Genomic DNA, 17,840 nt, shown 5'->3' with positions numbered 1-17,840 from the left:
TCAGGGAAGGTTTCCTGTAGAGGGTGGGGTACTAAAGGGACATCACTTCCAGGGATAGAGATGTGATAATCTCACTCTACTCTGCCCTCATCAGACCTCATATACAGCATTATTTCCAGTTCTGGACACCACAGTTTGAGAAAGACATTAACAAACTTCAGAGTATTCAGAGGAGGGAAACTAGGATGAGAAAGGGCCTTCAGTTCATGTGAGAACTGCTTGAAGGAACTGGTCATGATTACCCCTGAGAAGAGAAGATTCAGGATGTGGTAAGGGTAGTGAGGGACATGATAGCTGTATTCAAATATTTGAAGGACTGGCATGTAAAAGAGGGATTAGACTTATTCTTTTTGGCCTCACAGGGCAAATTCAGGAGCAATGGTTGGCGAGGGGATAGGGATGGAAGGAGGAGTTTCAAAGGAAAAATTTCTTAACTAGAGCTTTCTATTTTTGTAATCCTATAAATCCTATAAAACCAAACACCTAAATTATATACCCAATTTTCTGCTCCAACAGTTCTTTCTCTGGAGGTGGATAGCATTCTTTTTCACAAGACCCTCTGAATTGCCCTGGATCACTGTATTGCTGTTAGTAGCAAAGTCTATCACATTTGATCATTCTACAATATTGCAGTTACTGTGGATAATGATCTCCTGGTTCTGCTTATTTCACTCAACAACTAGAGCTTTCCAAAAGTGGAATGGGCTTCCTTAAGAGGTGGTGAGTCCCCCATTTTTGAAAGTCGTTAAGTAAAGATTATGCCATCATTTGATGAATATGTGTTAGGGGTAGTACTCTGTTCAGGTTTTTTTTTTTTAACTCTTATTTTCCATCTTGGAATCAATAGTGTATACTATGTATTGGTTCCAAGGCAGAAGAGAGGTAAGAGCTAGTCAATGGAAGTAAAGTGACTTGCCCAAGATCACACAGCTAGGACTCAAATCCAAATTAGAACCTAGCTCTCAATTCATTGAGCCTTCTAGGTATCTCCTAGTTCAGTTTTGATTTAAATGCAACTCTTACAAGTCACTGAATAGTTAACAAAAGGAAGTTTATTTTGCCCTATCATAGCAAGGGTTACAGTTGCACTTAGCTCTCTGACTCTCCTAGTCTCCATGTGAAAAAGGGTCTGGTCAACAGAGCCAGGGATGGTATGTAGGTCCAGGGAAATTTAGAAATTCCCAAAGTTGGAGGATCCCAACTCCACATGGGTGGGATTTTTTTATGCTCTTAGGTGACCAGGAAGCTTCATCTAGCAGGAAGGGGTCAATCTAGTTCCAAGAACAGCTTTATTTCCTTTTAGGGGAGTCTAATCCCTTTTGTAAGGCAGATAAGTGACACAGTGGAATAGAATCAGGATGACATCTTCCTAAGTTCAAATGGGCAAATCACTTAACTCTATTTGCCTCAGTTCCTCGTTTATAAAATGAGCTGGAGAAGGAAATAGCAAATCATTCCATCTTTGCTAAGAAAACCTCAAATGTAGGCTTGAAGAGTAGGATATGACTGAACAACAAATCTCTTTTATAGAGAAATGGAGGAAAACTCTAATCTTATAGCATGTTGTAGTGGGGATTCTTTGGGTATGGGATTTAGACTTAAATGAATTTAAAATTCTGTGATTCTATGACTTGAAGTTGTTTTCTCTGTTTATTGGTGAGAATATAGTTCATATCAAGGACAATCTATTAGGTAGAAGAAATAGATTGGGGCAGAATTAAAAAGCAAAAGGAGCCTCATGTAAAGACGGGACAAGTCACTAAATATGTCTGAGAACATTATTTTGTGAACTAAATTTTAGGGTAAAAGCAATGAAATAAAACTACTTCCTATGGTATATATAAAATCAGGTTTTGTCTCTTTTAAATAGGGTCAGATAATACCCATGAAAGTGACCAGACAAATTCTATTAATGCTAATGCCTATAGAAGCAGTAGTTGAATTCTGTGCACTTCCTCTTTTTTCCACCCTTCCCATTGTGCAAAAAGAGGCAGGTCCACACAGTTATGGGAGAGGTAGATTTTAATATTATAAAAATTATGATTTGATTCAAAGAGGATCTCCCAGACTCTTTGAAATAGAGCTATCTCATAGAGCAAGTATTTACTTTGTGTTTGCATTAGAAAAGGAAGAGAATGGAGGGAAAAAAGATGGAAAGCCAATGTGGAGTAGGGGAGAAAAGAGAAGAGAGGGAGAAAGATAAGGGGAAGGCAGGGGAATTAAAGAAAGAGAAGAAAAGTAAGGGAAGAGATATGAGGAGGCAAGGGAGAGGAAGGAAGTAAACATAGGGAAGAGAAAGAAGACAGAGAAAAGGAAGAAGGTAGGGGCTGGATGGGAAGGAAATCTTTAGTTTGCTTCTTTTTCTTTTTCTTTTTTGTTCAGTTTGCTTTTGACTCACTGATAAAAGAGGGACTATTACTCAAAAAAGCAGTTCCCTTTGCTCTAGAGAAATCTCAGTAGAAGTGGGATGTCCTTAGAAATGGGATGGAGGGACTTGAGCTTAGATGCTCTGGCTCAACAGTGGGCAATGCTGCTGGCATTTCAGTAGTCACTGGAGTAAGGCTGCTTCTACCTGCCTTTGCATCAACCACCTCAGCAGGGAGTGCCTGGAGTTAATGATTAGAGGGATATCTGGACATACAGACCATTGTTGAACTTTCTGTTTGGGAGACCTGATACCAGATGGTGATTTTGCCTATCTCTCATCCTCCCGTCACTGCCAAGAGAGCTTACGTTAAATCCAAAGCTCACTAATTCTTAATGGTTCATTTATATTTCTGTTCAATTAGTATTGAAAGCAGGCATAAAATAAATGTGGTCAGACATAGGACTTTCTGTTTGCATGTGTTTCATTACTGAGAAAGGAATTCAAAGGAAGAAGCAGTGGCTAACAGGTTGTACATACCCACAGAGAATAAGACTGAGAAAGTAGACTCTAAAGAAATTATCAGCATCTTCCCATCTGGAGGGCTGCAGAGCTAAATGAAAGAGAATCTTGTTAGTTTAGTATATTCCATACCTTCCCCACAGTAGAAAAAAAGGATAAAAGAATCTTGTGACCCTAGACAAAAGATGAAGCCATAAATGAGGAGGTTGAAGTGGTGGTGGTGTTTGGTGAATAATATAGAACAAGAGGAAACTCCCTTGGATACATTTCTCTTCTCTTGTTCTCTGAACATTCTCAGAGGGAGCATAGGATAGGGACCAGAGAGAAAGTAAGAGATAGGGCATGGCTAGAAAAGAGGGTAAGGGCCAGAGAGAGGGAGTGAATGGTTTTCCTTTTGAATCAAATGGCCCTATAATCCAGGCATCACTTTAAAAAAAAGCTTTCCTAAGCATCACTACCAAAAATAAATGTCTTATTTGTGCAGAAAGGGGTGAGTGACTCTATGTTTTCTGTATAGCTTAATATTGAAACGAAGCCCTGACATCACCAAGTCTCCACTGACAAAATCTGAACAGCTTCTGAGAATAGATGACCATGACTTCAGCATGAGGCCTGGCTTTGGAGGTATGAAACAGCAAACTTTGTTGTTTAAAAAAATCTGTCCACCACTGATTTTTCATCAACTAAGCAAAAATATGTCATGAAGTTTTCTCAAGTTATGGTTTTCTGCTGTTGGACTTTGTGGGTAAGCCAAGTAAGCAAGAATTCAGGGGCATCGACTAAGTGCCATCCCTGTGTTAAACATTCTGCCCTCAGTCATAGCTATCAGGTGGGGTATCATGGAACTCAGTGCTCACTCCACCACTCTCTGGGTGGGAGCAATTTTCTCTCTTTTAAAAGTTATTTTTATTTTGTTAAATACTTATCAATTACATGTAAGACAAATTTAACTATCATTTTTAAAATTTGAGTACCAAATTCTCTACCTTTCTCTTGTCCCCCTCTCCCTAGAAGCCAAGTAATTTGATTCCCATTATACATGTGAGGTCATGCAAAAGATATTTCCATATTAGCTGTGTTGAAAAAGAAAACACCCAAAATAAGAAAAAGAAAGAAAAATTTTTAAGTATGCTTCAATCTTCAGTCAAATTTCATCAATTCTCTGTCTCTCTGGAGATGGATAGCATTTTTCAATTTGGCTCCTTTGGAATTGTCTTAGATCATTGTGTTGACCAGAGTAGCTAAGTCTATAATAGTCGAGCATCCTTAAAATATTGCTGTTACTGTGTACAATGTTCTCCTAGTTCTGCTTATTTCACTCTGCATCAGTTCACTTAGGTCTCCCCAGGTTTTTCTGAAACCTGCTTATTACTTCTTATAGCAAAATTACATATCACAACTTGTCCTGCTATTCTCAATTGATGGGCATCCTTTCAATTTCCAATTCTTTGTCATCACAGAAAGAGATAACATAATTTTTTGTATGAATAGGTCCTTTTTCCCTTTCTTTGATCTCTTTAGGATATAGACCTAGTAGTTGGGTCAAAGGCCATGTATGAATTAATAGCCTTTGGAGCAAATTTATTGGCACAGTTTTCCAACCATCCTAACTCTAAATACTGATAAAGCATCACAGCCTATTATGTGCTTTGGAAAGAATAACTGAACAACTGTAATCCATACTATCCCAATAAAAGGAAGGAGAAAAACACTTTACTATAACACCCATAGATTAATAAAAAGTTAGTGTGATACAGTGGAGAAAAAGCACTGTCTGTGTAGTCAGAAGTCCTGGGTTCAAATCCCCTCCCCACATCACCTAACTTTCCTGGTCCTCAATTTGCTGATCTATAACATAAAGAGGTTGAATTAGATAGCCACTGAGGTACTTTCCAGCTCTAAAGCCATGATCCTATGACTAAATCCTTCTTCATCTGGAAGTCTGAAGTAGGAGTGGTGTATGCATAATTGAGGGCAGAGTTTGATCTTCTGGGTTTAATTAAATGTGGGGGGAGGGTGGAGATAGTAAAGCTTTGCAGCAGATAATTGGCTAGAGCCCAGGGTTGGCAAAGCTCTCTCAGATCAGGTTTTAGTCAGCTGTGCTGTGGCTCAATGATACCTTCTCCCTGTCAGCAAGTGATTTACCCAAGGTACAATTTGTCTTACTGTGTCTGCTACTCTGCTCCCTCAGAGGAGGAAGATTTTGGGTTCTAGCTTTGTCCTTTGGGAGTTCTAATTGTAAGCACTCCCAGGGTTTTTATATTTTATTGCTACCCTTTAAAGGGTGGGGAGAAAGAAAATCCATTTAAGCGCATTCTTACTGGCTATTTGTTAGAAACTATAGTCCAAGAGGCAAAACAAATGTAAACAAGGCTTCAAACTCTACCAGTAGTCTCAGTGGGCTAGTTGATCATCCCTAACTGCAGCTCCATCCTGTGTTCTTTAGTAATAAAGAAAAATATCTTAAACTTATGAAAAGGATTTTCCTAATAAATGGTCCAAATGCTAATAAAGTCCTACTCACACACTCTGCAATGGGTTTGTCCAGTGAACTCTTTTTGTTTGTTTGTTTAAATCCTTTCCTTCAGTCTTAGAATCCATACTTAGTATTGGTTCCAAGGCAGAAGAGTGACAAGGGCAAGGCAATTGTGGTTAAGTGACTTAACCAGGGTCACATAGGTAGGAAGTATCTGAGGCCAGATCTTATGCATATTATCTTATGCATTTAAGACATTATTCTGAGAAAGAGACCACAGGTTTTATTAGATTATGAAAGGGGTCCACATATGAAAGGGGACACAAAAAAAAAGGTTAAGGACCCCTAATCAAGTCCAATCCCCAATATGTTTCATAGATAAGGAAAGTAAGTGTAAAAGGTAGGATATGAACACAAGTTTTCTGATTCTAGAGAACATAAAATTATATCCATTGTGCTATTAAGAAACTGAGACCCAGAAATGGTCAGTGCTTGAGTGAGTTCACACAGATGTAAAGTGACAGAGCAAAGATTAGAATTCAGGTCTTCTGACTCCAAATGCCATCCATTTTATATTGCATTAAGTGGCTTCAAGAAAGTAAAATGAATAAAGGAGCAAAATGAATTAGTAGGCAAAGAGAATATAGCAAATAGCCCCATTCTCTGGAATGCAGCCAAGACCATTAATGATGAGGCTCTTCTTGAAGTTCTTCTGTCCAATATGAGATTGTTTTCTCTAATACGAACTTGACACATTATTGCTATGATCACAGTTTTACATGGGTCTATGAAAACTGGAAATTCAGGACCATATGGATAAGTAAAATAATTTGGGCAAAAGAAACAGCCTTCACTTATATTTTCCAAGTTCTCATCTTAACTGTTTTTACCTTTTTTCATTTTTTACCTAATTTCATTTTGGCCCCATCAAGGCAGCATGGTAGGAATAAGGACATATCACACAGGTTCCAAAGAAATTGCTCTTGTTCTTTGGTTTTGTGGGGTTTTGCGGAGAAGGAGAGGGAGGTGGAGAGAAATGGACAACTTGCTGAACAAAAGAATATCTGATACCATCATCATTTTCAACTCTTCAGGCCCAGCCATTCCTGTTGGTGTAGATGTGCAAGTTGAAAGTCTGGATAGCATCTCAGAAGTTGATATGGTAAGTACCTCTGTGACAACAAAGAGGAAAAAGAGGTTGAATCAAGGCACCCGGTTATAAGCTGGCTATTCTTTATTCATTATCATAATGTTGATATTATAAAAAAAAAAAAACAACCCTTTATCAGATGGTTTCTCAGAAGGTTCTGTAGTTGGCCCTGGAAATACTCTAAATGCAATAGGCTCTGTGTCCTGGGCCCTTTTCTCTTTCTATACTATTTCATTTTGTGATCTCATAAGTTCTTATGGATTTAATTCTCATCTCTGTGTTGTAATTCTCAAATCTAATAATAGTCTCATACCTCTCTGCTGATCTCCAAGCTCATATTTCCAACTGTCTATTGGACCTTTTGAAATGGATGACCATAAACTCAACATGAACCAAACTAAACTCATTATCTTCCCCCCCAAGCCCTCCCCTCCTCCTAGCTTCCTTATTACTATTGAGAGTACCACCATCTTCCCAGTAACTCAGATGCCATCTTTGATTCCTCACTTTCTGCCATCTTTCATATCTAATCTGTTGTCAAATACTATCAATTATAGCTTTATATTATCTCTCTTTTACATTCCCTTTTCTCCCCTCACCTATCAAGTACTCTGGTATGGGCCCTCATCACCCCCTATTTGGGATCTATCAACCAGCATTTTGGTTGGTCTGCTTGCCATACATCTTTTTTGCACTCCAGTCCAGACTTCATTTAGCTGCCAAAGTGATTCTTCTAAAGTACAAGTCTGACCATATCATTCCTGCCCCCTTCTCAATAAACTCCAGGGGCTCTCTATTACCTACAGGATAAAATATAAAGTCTTTTGTTTATAGCTCAAAGGCCTTCATAATCTGCCACCTACACATATATCTTTCTAATCTTCTTCCATTTTCCACCATCCCATGTATATTTTGATCCAGTGACAATGGCCACCTTGCAATTCCTTGAACACAATAATCCCTTTTCCAACTCTGGACATTCTCTCTCTCTCTCTCTCTCTCTCTCTCTCTCTCTCTCTCTCTCTCTCTCTCTCTCTCTCTCTCTCTCTCTCTCTCTCTTCCCTCCCCTCTCTCCCCTGTCTCCCCCCATTCCTTCCTTCCTTCCTTCCTTCCTTCCTTCCTTCCTTCCTTCCTTCCTTCCTTCCTTCCTTCCTTCCTTCCTTCCTTCCTTCCTTCCTTCCTTCCTTCCTTCCTTCCTTCCTTCTTCCTTCCTTCCTTCCTTCCTTCCTTCCTTCCTTCCTTCCTTCCTTCCTTCCTTCTTCCTTCTTTCCTTCCTTCCTTCCTTCCTTCCTTCCTTCCTTCCTTCCTTCCTTCCTTCCTTCCTTCCTTCCTTCCTCCTTCCTTCCTTCCTTCCTTCCTTCCTTCCTTCCTTCCTTCCTTCCTTCCTTCCTTCCTCCTTCCTTCCTTCCTTCCTTCCTTCCTTCCTTCCTTCCTTCCTTCCTTCCTTCCTTCCTTCCTTCCTTCCTTCCTTCCTTCTTCCTTCCTTCCTTCCTTCCTTCCTTCCTTCCTTCCTTCCTTCCTTCCTTCCTTCCTTCCTTCCTTCCTTCCTTCCTTCCTTCCTTCCTTCCTTCCTTCCTTCCTTCCTTCCTTCCTTCCTTCCTTCCTTCCTCCTTCCTTCCTTCCTTCCTTCCTTCCTTCCTTCCTTCCTTCCTTCCTTCCTTCCTTCCTTCCTTCCTTCCTTCCTTCCTTCCTTCCCCCATAACCTTATGTCTTAGAATCAATACTAATTATAGGTTCCAAGGCAGAAGAGCAGTAAAAGCTAAGCTATTGGGGTTAAGTGACTTACTCTGGGACACACAACTAGAAAATATCTGAGACCAGATTCAAACTCAGAAAAATAGGTCTTTTTGACTTCAGTTCTAGTGCTTTCTCCACTGTGCCACCTAGCTACCCCAACTCTGGGCATTTTCACTGGTTAACCTCAAGACTGGAATCCTCTTCCATTTCATCTTCTTTGTGTCCCAGCTTCTGTGGCTTTTTTTCAAGTCCCTAAAATTCCACCTTCTATATAAAATCTTTCCCTATTCCCCTTAAAGCTAGGACTATTCCTCTGTTGATCATCTCTAATTTATCTTATATATTGCTATGTTTGTTTATATATATTTGCATTTTGTTTCCCCCATTAGACTGTCAACTCCTTGAGAACAGAAACTGTCATTTGCCTTTCATTCCCTCTCCAAGGCTTAGCACAGTTCCTGGATTGTTGGTACTTGATAAATATTTATTGACAAAATACAAGAGAGTTGACCCATTAACATGGTTATGCCCAGGAGCAGAGCAATGTTGAGTGAAAACTATTTTCCATAGGGAGGTCAACTCTGTGGGATGTAAAGGAAGTCCCATGTGTCAGTAGTTAGTACTTGAGGCAAAAGACTTGTCAGCAGAGCCAAAATTAGGTATGGCAACCAGTGTTTTGCCCCAAAGAACCAAAATTTAGATGTTTCCCTTCAAAACCTTCCTTCCACTGAATTTTCCTGTTTCTTTTAGGGGCATCCACCATTATTCCAGGCTCCCCAGTTTGTAATCTTAGAATTATCCTCAACTCCTTACTCTTACTCAACCTCATATATTCATTCAGTTTTCTAATCTTTCTATTTCTTACTCCAGAACATCTACTGGGTCCAACCTCATCTCCTTATTCACACATCATCTCTTTCCTAAATTATAGTCTCCCCCCATTCCAATCACCCTCTACATCACTTCCACAATGATTCTCCTTGAGGGCATATTGTCCGTCTTACTCCTACTTAAACTTGAAGATCAAATATAAAATCCTTTGTTGGACTGTGAAAGTCCTTCATCACTTGGCTCTAATCTATTTTTCCAGCCTTATTATTCAACCTTCCACATTCTGCTCTATAGCTAAATGGACATCTCTGAATTTCTAACAAATGGAATTCTATCTCCTGACTCATGACTTTTCACTAACTTTCCCCCATACTTGGATTTTACTGCCTCCACATTTTTGGCCATGGACGTGCTAGAGCCAGCTGAAAACAACTGCCAAGAACTGATTAAATTTACATTGTAAACATTTACAGACAGTTAGGTAGTATGGTGGACAGAATGCCAGGACTGGAGTCAGGAAGTCATCTTTCTGAGTTCAAATCTGGCTTCAGTTATTTACTAGCTGTGTGACCCTGGGCAAATCACAACTCTATTTGCTGCAGTTTCTCCTTTGTAAAAATGAACTGGAAAAGGAAGTGACAAACCATTTCAGTATCTTTACTAAGAAAATCTCAAACGGGGTCATGAAAAAATGGTCACAACTAAAAATGAATAACTGTAAACATTTATGTTGCATATCAGAAATAAACTACAAATCAAATTTTGATTTATTGCTTTGTTGATTGTGTAGGTACATGAGGACATTGGTTTGTTTTTCTAGAGATCTGGCTGTTAAAACATTGACTAGGAACAGCTACATGGCTCAAGTAGATAGAAAGCCAGAGCTGGAGATTGAAGGTCCTGGGTTCAAACTTGACCTTAAACACTTCCTAGCTATGTGACCCCTCTGGGCAAGTCACTTAACCCCCATTACCAAGACCTTACTACTCTTTGGCCTTGGAACCAATACTTAATATTGATTCTAACATAGAAAGTAAGGGTTTGAAAAAAGACAAAAAAAAAATCCAAAAAAACATTGACTGACACTGCCTACCCTAGCATCAAATGCCACCTGCTACACAAAGCCTTTCTTGATATCCCCAATTTCTCTCCCTCTTTACCCTGTTTTTATTACAGATTTATACATATGTAAAAATCTATACATAACATATAAAAACATTTTAATTTGTACATTTGCACATAAACATGTCTCCCCTAATAGAGTGTGTTCCTTAAAAGCAGAATTGTTTCAGTCTTTGTCTCTGTATCCCTGGCACCTGATTGGAATGTTTATTGATTGATTGAGATTGAACACCTGAAGTTAGGACCTCAGTTCCAAGAATAATTAGTTAAAATGGAGGATACTGAATGCTGTGTCAGAGGGGACACCCCAGATGAATTCTTCTCCAGGATGTCACTGCCCTTCCGTTTCTTACCCCTAATAACTCCCCAGCAGCATTGGAAAGTTCATTTCATACCCCAAAAGAAAATGGTTGTTTAGACCTTTTCTTGTCGGTACACAGAAAAGCCAGACAAAGGTCATCCTGATTGGGTAAAGACTTTGAGATGCAGGTATCTACCAAACAGCAAATAACAGTCAGAGAAAGGTTTAGGCTGAGGTGTGAAAGGCCAGTTCAATAACAGAGATCAATAGAACACAGGAACAAAGGTCAGGGATGACTGAATTCTGTAACCTCAGGACATCATTATTTATTTGTGTGTGTCTGTTGGGGGGGTTCTTTTTAAAAAATTTATTAAAATTGTAAAATAGGGATAATATCAATGTCTATCTCAAAGGATTGTTGGGATTAAATGAGATCACATAGAGGTACATCTCTTTGAGGACTTTAAAGGCCTATATAAAGGCTTGTTTTTTGATTGTGTCCCATTCTTTGTGACCTCATTTGGGATTTTCTTGGCAGAGATACTGGAGTGTTTTGCCATTTCCTTCTCTAGCCCATTTGACAGATGAGGAACTGAGGCAAATAGGGCTAAGTGACTTTTTCAGCTACAAGGTATCTGAGGCCAGGTTTAAAATCAGGAAAATGAGTCTTCCTTTTTCCAAACCCAGTGTTCCATCCACTGTGCCACCTGGCTGCCCTAGGATCAATATGGGAAACTGTTTTACATAATTGCACATGTAAAATCTACATGAGATTGCTTACCATCTCAAATGAGGTGGGGAGAGGGAAGGCAGGTGAGAACTCAAGACTCAATATTCTTTGAAAAATGTTGGAAATTATTTTTATTTTAATTAGTGGAAAATAAAATTGAATTTTAAAAAAGAATTCAGTGTTAATATCCAACATTGTTTTTGGTTTTTCCCCTTTAGGACTTCACCATGACCCTGTACCTGAGGCACTATTGGAAGGATGAAAGGCTGTCTTTCCCTAGCACAAACAACCTCAGCATGACATTTGATGGCCGACTGGTTAAAAAGATCTGGGTTCCTGACATGTTCTTTGTACATTCCAAGAGGTCCTTCATCCATGACACCACTACAGACAATGTTATGCTCCGGGTCCAGCCCGATGGGAAGGTGCTATACAGCCTCAGGTAAAAGTCCATTCTTGTCACTCCTTCTCTGGCCCAGCTCAAGCTGGGAGGAACTTGACTTTAGAATGTTCTCTGGGCCATTTTTGCCTTTCTTCCTGAGAAATTATTGAACTCTATATTTTTAAATCATCTCAGAAGAAAAATAAATTGCCAGTTGTGGGAGCAAAAAGCACGAGCTTTTGAATGGCAGTTATTCCTTTTGATTTTGATTACAATGGATCCCACAGTTAATTACATGTCTTCATATCAAGGGAAAGCAGAGTATTGAATGAAGATTTTTAAAAAGAATTTTACTATATAAAAAATAATTTAGGGAGTAGAGAAATATGTATGGCATTCTGATCTAATACTTTGACTTATACATGCCCAATTTTATTTTTAAAAATTGTTTTATCACTTCAATCAAGAAAAATAAGCAAATCTCTTACTCCATTTGAGCAACCATACTTTCTACTTCCTTTGGGAAGGTAGCATAATATAGTGGGGAAAAATACTGGATTAGAGTAATGAGGATAGACTCAAAATGTTATAAAATAAATGCTGGAAAATTGTTTTTACATGTAATTATAAAGCATTACTGAAGGGGAAAAAAAGGAAGATGTGTACCCAAAGACAGGAAATTAAGGAAATTCTAAAACTAGATTCATATTGCTATCACAAAATAAAAACCTAGAGTTTGATTCCTGGCCAAGTCTTTTCATTCCTCCCTCCCTTGAACTCAAGATTGTGTGAAGATCACATGAAATAATATATATAAGTCCTTACTTTCTGTCTTAAAATCAATTCTAATTGTGATCTAATTAGTATAATTTATAATCTATCTAATTTGTATAGCATTTAGCACAATGCCTGGCATCTATATAAATGCTAGGTATCATTATCCTAGAACACCCCAACTTCCCATCTGTTGGGCACTGGGGTCTGAAATACCTGGGTTTGATTCCTGCCCCAGATCTTTACTAACTGTATGATCACGGATAAATCATTTAACCTCTCTCTGCCTCAATCCCTGGATCTGCATGATGGGATTGAACTTGGCTTCTAAATCCTTCTGAACTCTAAATCTATGATCCTTTGTTCTTGGTGAGATTTTAATTTGTTTTTAATTTTTTCAAGACTGGCCTTCCCATCTAACTCAGTAGCCACGCACAGGCCTTCTCCCAAAACTTATACCATCATGGAAGCTCTGACCTGTTCAATTTCCAGCATAGGCTGCTTTTCCCCTTTTAGGCATCCTTTCAGTCCTGTACTCCCCCAGAAGATCATTACAACCCAGGAATACCACAAGCCTCAGTATCCCTGATAGCAAGGACTCACAAGTAGCATCGCCATGCCCAGCAATCCTATATTCTCTTAGTTTAGCTCTTGCTTTTGGGTAAAGATTGGGACTTTTTGTATTCTCCATTCAAAGAAGCAAGGGCTACAGGATTTCCTTTTTCTCCAGATTGGGTAACTTAAGAATATGTGACTACTTCTGGACTGAAGAGTAGTTTGGGTGAAATGATATTGATTGAATACTACTGATCTGTATTGTATGTAAGAGTATGTACCCACTGAAAAATGGGTAGCTAGGTGGCATAATGGATAGAGTGCCAAATCATCTTGGCACATCTTCCTGAGTTCAAATCTGGTCTCAGACACTTATTAGTTATGTGACCCTGGACAAGTTTTGGTTTCATATGACTGTGCTCTTACTACAACGCCCTCTGTGTTTTGGAAGGATTGTCAAAGAGTTTTCAGCTTTCCCTGCTACTAAGCCACCATCTTGGCTCCACCACAACAATGCTCAATATGGAAGTGTGACTTGCATGATAACTAAAATAAAATAAAATATAAAAATATATGGAGAAAAATTTGGAGCTGGAGAAAAAAATGGCAAGCCACTATAGTATCTTTGCCAAGAAAATCCAAAAAAGCATAATAAAGGGTTAGATCTGAAAAAAAAAACCTAAACAAAACAAATGGGAATAGCACCTACATCGTGGAGTGTTGTCTAATTAAATCATTTATGTAAAGTCTAATTATGTCTAGCTAAATGTCCAATTAAATTATTTATGTAAAAAAAGCCTGAAATAATATGCCTAAAAAAAGGCTGCACAAACTTAAAATACTATGCAAAAGCTAATATAAGGGAGGGGAGGAAGAGAAATAGCTATATATCATGTGAAGCACTTTACAAAAATTATCTTATTTATTTGATACTCACAAGAGTGCTATTCTCCTCATTTAACAGTGAGGAAACTGAGATAAACAGGGATTAAATTACTTGCTTAGGGTCACACAAGCTAGTAAGTATTAATGGCTGGATCTGAATTCAGGTCTTCCTGACTCCAGGCTCAGCACTCTATCCACTGTGCCATCTAGCTGCCCTTTTCATCATCATTGTATTAGCCTCAAAGGAAGTGCTCAGAATACTATCTCTGTTCAAGCTAACAGGTGACAATTCAAACTCAAGCTTCTCCAGCCCAATTTTGCTGGACTGATGTGGGTAGGAACTTGAGGCCCCAGGTTCCAAGGCCCATGCCCAGGCTTTTCCCCTTCCACTCCCTCAACCAGGATTCCTGTCCAGTCAAAGTAGGCACAATTTAATCACATTAAAATTCATAATTTGATTGGCTTGTGTCCCCATTCCCATAGGATCCTCTTTCCCAACTTCATGAGACCTGAGAGGATTACTCACATATGGATTAAAATACATTTACTAAGCAAAATCAAAATGTAAGAGGTTCAGATTCAAAACCATTTTGGCCTGAGTAAGCCATAATCACATTAAGTAAGCACAATACCTAGGCTATTGCACACTGAACTTTATAACTATGCCCACCTGGCTTTCTTGAACTCTGCCTCTCATCAGCACAGGGACAGCACGAGGGTAACATGGTTTGGCTCTGGCTTCTATGCTCTGAGGTTACATTTTATCCCTCCCCAAAGTGTCCTCCCATATTCTGAGGGGGATTAAGAGTCTTTCTTTCCTGCCTTTGACTCAAGGCCCCCCACCGGATTATATTTTCCCCAATTGAAGGGACCAAGTGGCTAGCACTCCTGGTCCATTTAATTAGTTAGCATTGTTTTAGCTACTACAAAGGGATATTTACCTTAAAGATATAAAAGGAAAAAATGTGAGGGGTATATATTTCCCTCTATACTACCTAGATCTCTAGGGATATGGGGCAGGAATTACAGTTTATCTCAGTTTCTATATAGCATTAATTCCCCCACGATCAGTTTAAAAGCCCCCTGCGGATGAGCATCCTGGATCCTTTGCTCCTCAGAGCTTCCTTGCTTGATTGGCTCTAGCAACAACCAATCCTGAGACCTGAACTCCTACATCCCAATGGCTGGAGACCCCACTCAGTCAAAGGCTCCACTCTTTACACCTAGAAAAGGACAAAGGAAAGACCAAAGTCCCAGGACCATTTCTCAGAGCAATATGCTCTAAAAGTGGTGTGGTGGTAGAGGATGGAGTGGTCCTCAATTCCTCCCTCCTTACCCTATGGTATAGATAAGGAGGAGTACAGTTAGGTGGCACAGTGAAGAGAGTACCCAGCCTGAATTCAGGAAGATATTTTCTTGAATTCAAATTTGGCCTCAGGTACTTAAACTAGCAAGTTGACCATGGGCAAGTAACTTAACCCTGTTTGCTTCAATTACCTCAGCTATAAAATGAGCTGGAGAAAGAAATGGCAAACCACTCCAGCATCTTTGCCCAGAAAACCCCAAAATGGGTTTTGGTTTTATTTGAATATTCTCTTAGAACAATGACCAATATGGAAGTATACTTTGCATGATAACACATGTATTACCCAGATCAAGTTGCTTACCATTTTTGAGAGGGAGGAGGGACAAGAGAGAGAGAGAGAGAGAGAGAGAGAGAGAGAGAGAGAGAGAGAGAGAGAGAGAGAGAGAGAGAGAGAGAGAATTTGGATCTTGTAATTTTGGAAAATGTATGTTGAAAATTGTTATTACATGTAATTGGAAAAATAAACTTTTTGAATAAAAAGCATGAAAAGAAAACTCCAAACGGGGTCACAAAGAGTGAAACACAACTGGAATGACTGAACAAACACACACGAGTGAAGGAATTCTTTATTCTCAGATTAATCAAGCAGTTTTAAAGACACATACAGTACAAGCTATACAGTCAGTGGGAAAAGGCTATTCCCAACCCTGTGGTACACTATGGCAGAATGGATGATTCCTCATTCAGGTTCCAGTTCTCTAGTCTCCTGGAAGCAGGTCCTCAATGTCTTCCGCCTTCTACACAATCTAGTGACACTATCTCAAGTGAAACCCCTATTACATAAGCATATTCCCACAAGCCTTTATACTAGTGCTTGACCTCAGCTTACAAAGAGGTTGGTAAAGAGGGGAGAGATGATTTGTCTCACTGGTATTCTGTTCCCTCCATCTTACTGTGTAACTAGTGATTAATAAATATCCATCCAGACCCCTATAGCAACAGTCTTACTTCCTGGCCAATTGTCAGATGAAACCTGGTAGTCTAATCCTTCGTTAGGCAGATCCTTCCAGTTAGATCCTATTTTGGAATCCTCTTTCAGGGGATTCCTTCAAACTCCTAAAAAAATAGAATAAAATAAAGTAATAAAAAACCACACCCAGGTTAAGTACCCCTGCACTAAAATAAAGTATGGACTCCTCTGTTTGGCATTTAAAGTCCTTTAATACTGAAGGAATTCACAAGTGGGAAAAGGGAGAACAGTATGGTGGAGGGATGTTTCACAGCAAGAAGGCTACAGGTGCTCAGGAAAGTTCCAGAGTTGGAAGGCAACTGAATTCTGCTGGTGAAATTCAGAGAATCAGAAGGTCAACATTTCACATTCTGTCACAGACATGCCAGACCAGTGATGGTGAACCTTTTGGAGACTGAATGCCTAAATTGCAACCTTCATGCCTCATGTGAGCCCCCTGCCTAACCCCAGACAGGGGAGGGAGGAAGTGCTCCTATTGGGCTGTTGGGCAGAGGGACAGACAATGTGAGAAATATCTTCAGGATCAGGAGTGGTGGAGGGGGGAAAGGAGCAGCTCCCTCCAGCATGCGTGCCATAGGTTCACCAACATTGCTCTAGGATTTCACTCATACCATACCACACAATCACCAGCAACAAGTACATTCTAATGTTCTTTTATATACTAGAGAGTCATTGGCCCAACTAACGTGGATTAAATGAAGTGGATTAAAATTCCTACTTTCTCTAAGAAGTTTCCCTCATATTTTTTATTCCTGTTTGTTCTCTTTGTTAGTTATTTTCTATTTATCTTCTACAAATAGCTTGCTTTGTATATATTTGTGTTTGCATGTTGTCTTCTCCACTAGAATGTAAATTCCTTGTAGGAAGGGACTGTCTTTTGCTTCTTTTTTGTATTCCCAGAGCCTAGTACAGTGTTGCCTGGCACCTAGTAAATGCTTAATAAATGTTGATTGATTGGCCATCATGGACAGCTGTGTGAATGCTGCCCCTTCTCCACATGGTTGTCCACCTTTCTATGGTATTCTCAACCTTAAGGTGTTAGTTTCCTTGTATTCCCCCCAAACAATCCCAGTTTAAACTCAAAGGCATTACTGCCTCTTCTGATGAGAACATGAGTAAATGAATAAAATGTTTATATGAAAAATTAAGGGACTTTTTATTTAGTTCTCCAAAGTTAATAGCTCACTTCGACTTTGTAGACTTGATTTTAGCTGAAGCATTTATAAATCAAAAAAGATTAAATTGCCATACTTGGCAAAGTAAAATAGGCAGCAGTACATAAAATCTTGTATATTACATTGTTATTGTAATGGACATAATATAGCTCTCTAGAAGATCCAAGCAGTTTCGAAGCTGGCTTTATGCCCAGAGGGGAATACAGTATATAGATCAATAAAAAGCCACTTCAGTCTTCATCCTACTTTGTAACCTAAGCAATCTACATCAGAGTTATACAGATGAAGTCATTGGAATTTCATCTCCAAGTTTTGAAATGTGTCCCATAGGAAAGACTTTTCTAAGAGCTGTGAAATCTGTTAGTCTTTGAAGTGCTAAAGCTTAGTTTTCTACCCAAGGGCATCTTGTGAGTTTTCCCAGGGCCCTTGCACTGCCAGCAGGATGTTAGTTATGGCAGATTTTTGGACTTCTATACCTATTTCCAGAACTGTGCCCCAT

General features: G+C 39.2%; 1 protein-coding gene across 1 annotated transcript in view; it reads left to right on the top strand.

Annotated features, from left to right (window-relative positions):
• Positions 1–3,412: 3,412 nt before the first annotated feature.
• Positions 3,413–17,840, top strand: part of LOC100019662 (gamma-aminobutyric acid type A receptor subunit rho1) — a 31,126-nt gene continuing 16,698 nt past the window's right edge. Inside the window, exons 1-3 of the mRNA XM_007484313.2 lie at positions 3,413–3,511; positions 6,458–6,525; positions 11,453–11,676. Coding sequence (XP_007484375.2) covers positions 3,493–3,511; positions 6,458–6,525; positions 11,453–11,676 — 311 coding nt within the window. The 5' untranslated portion in view covers positions 3,413–3,492. The remainder of the gene's footprint in view (positions 3,512–6,457; positions 6,526–11,452; positions 11,677–17,840) is intronic.

Source organism: Monodelphis domestica, chromosome 2, assembly GCF_027887165.1.
Source record: "Monodelphis domestica isolate mMonDom1 chromosome 2, mMonDom1.pri, whole genome shotgun sequence".
NCBI classification, from domain to species: Eukaryota; Metazoa; Chordata; class Mammalia; order Didelphimorphia; family Didelphidae; genus Monodelphis; species Monodelphis domestica.
The sequence above is the reverse complement of the archived record's forward strand: the minus strand, read 5'-3'. Positions and strand labels throughout refer to the sequence as shown.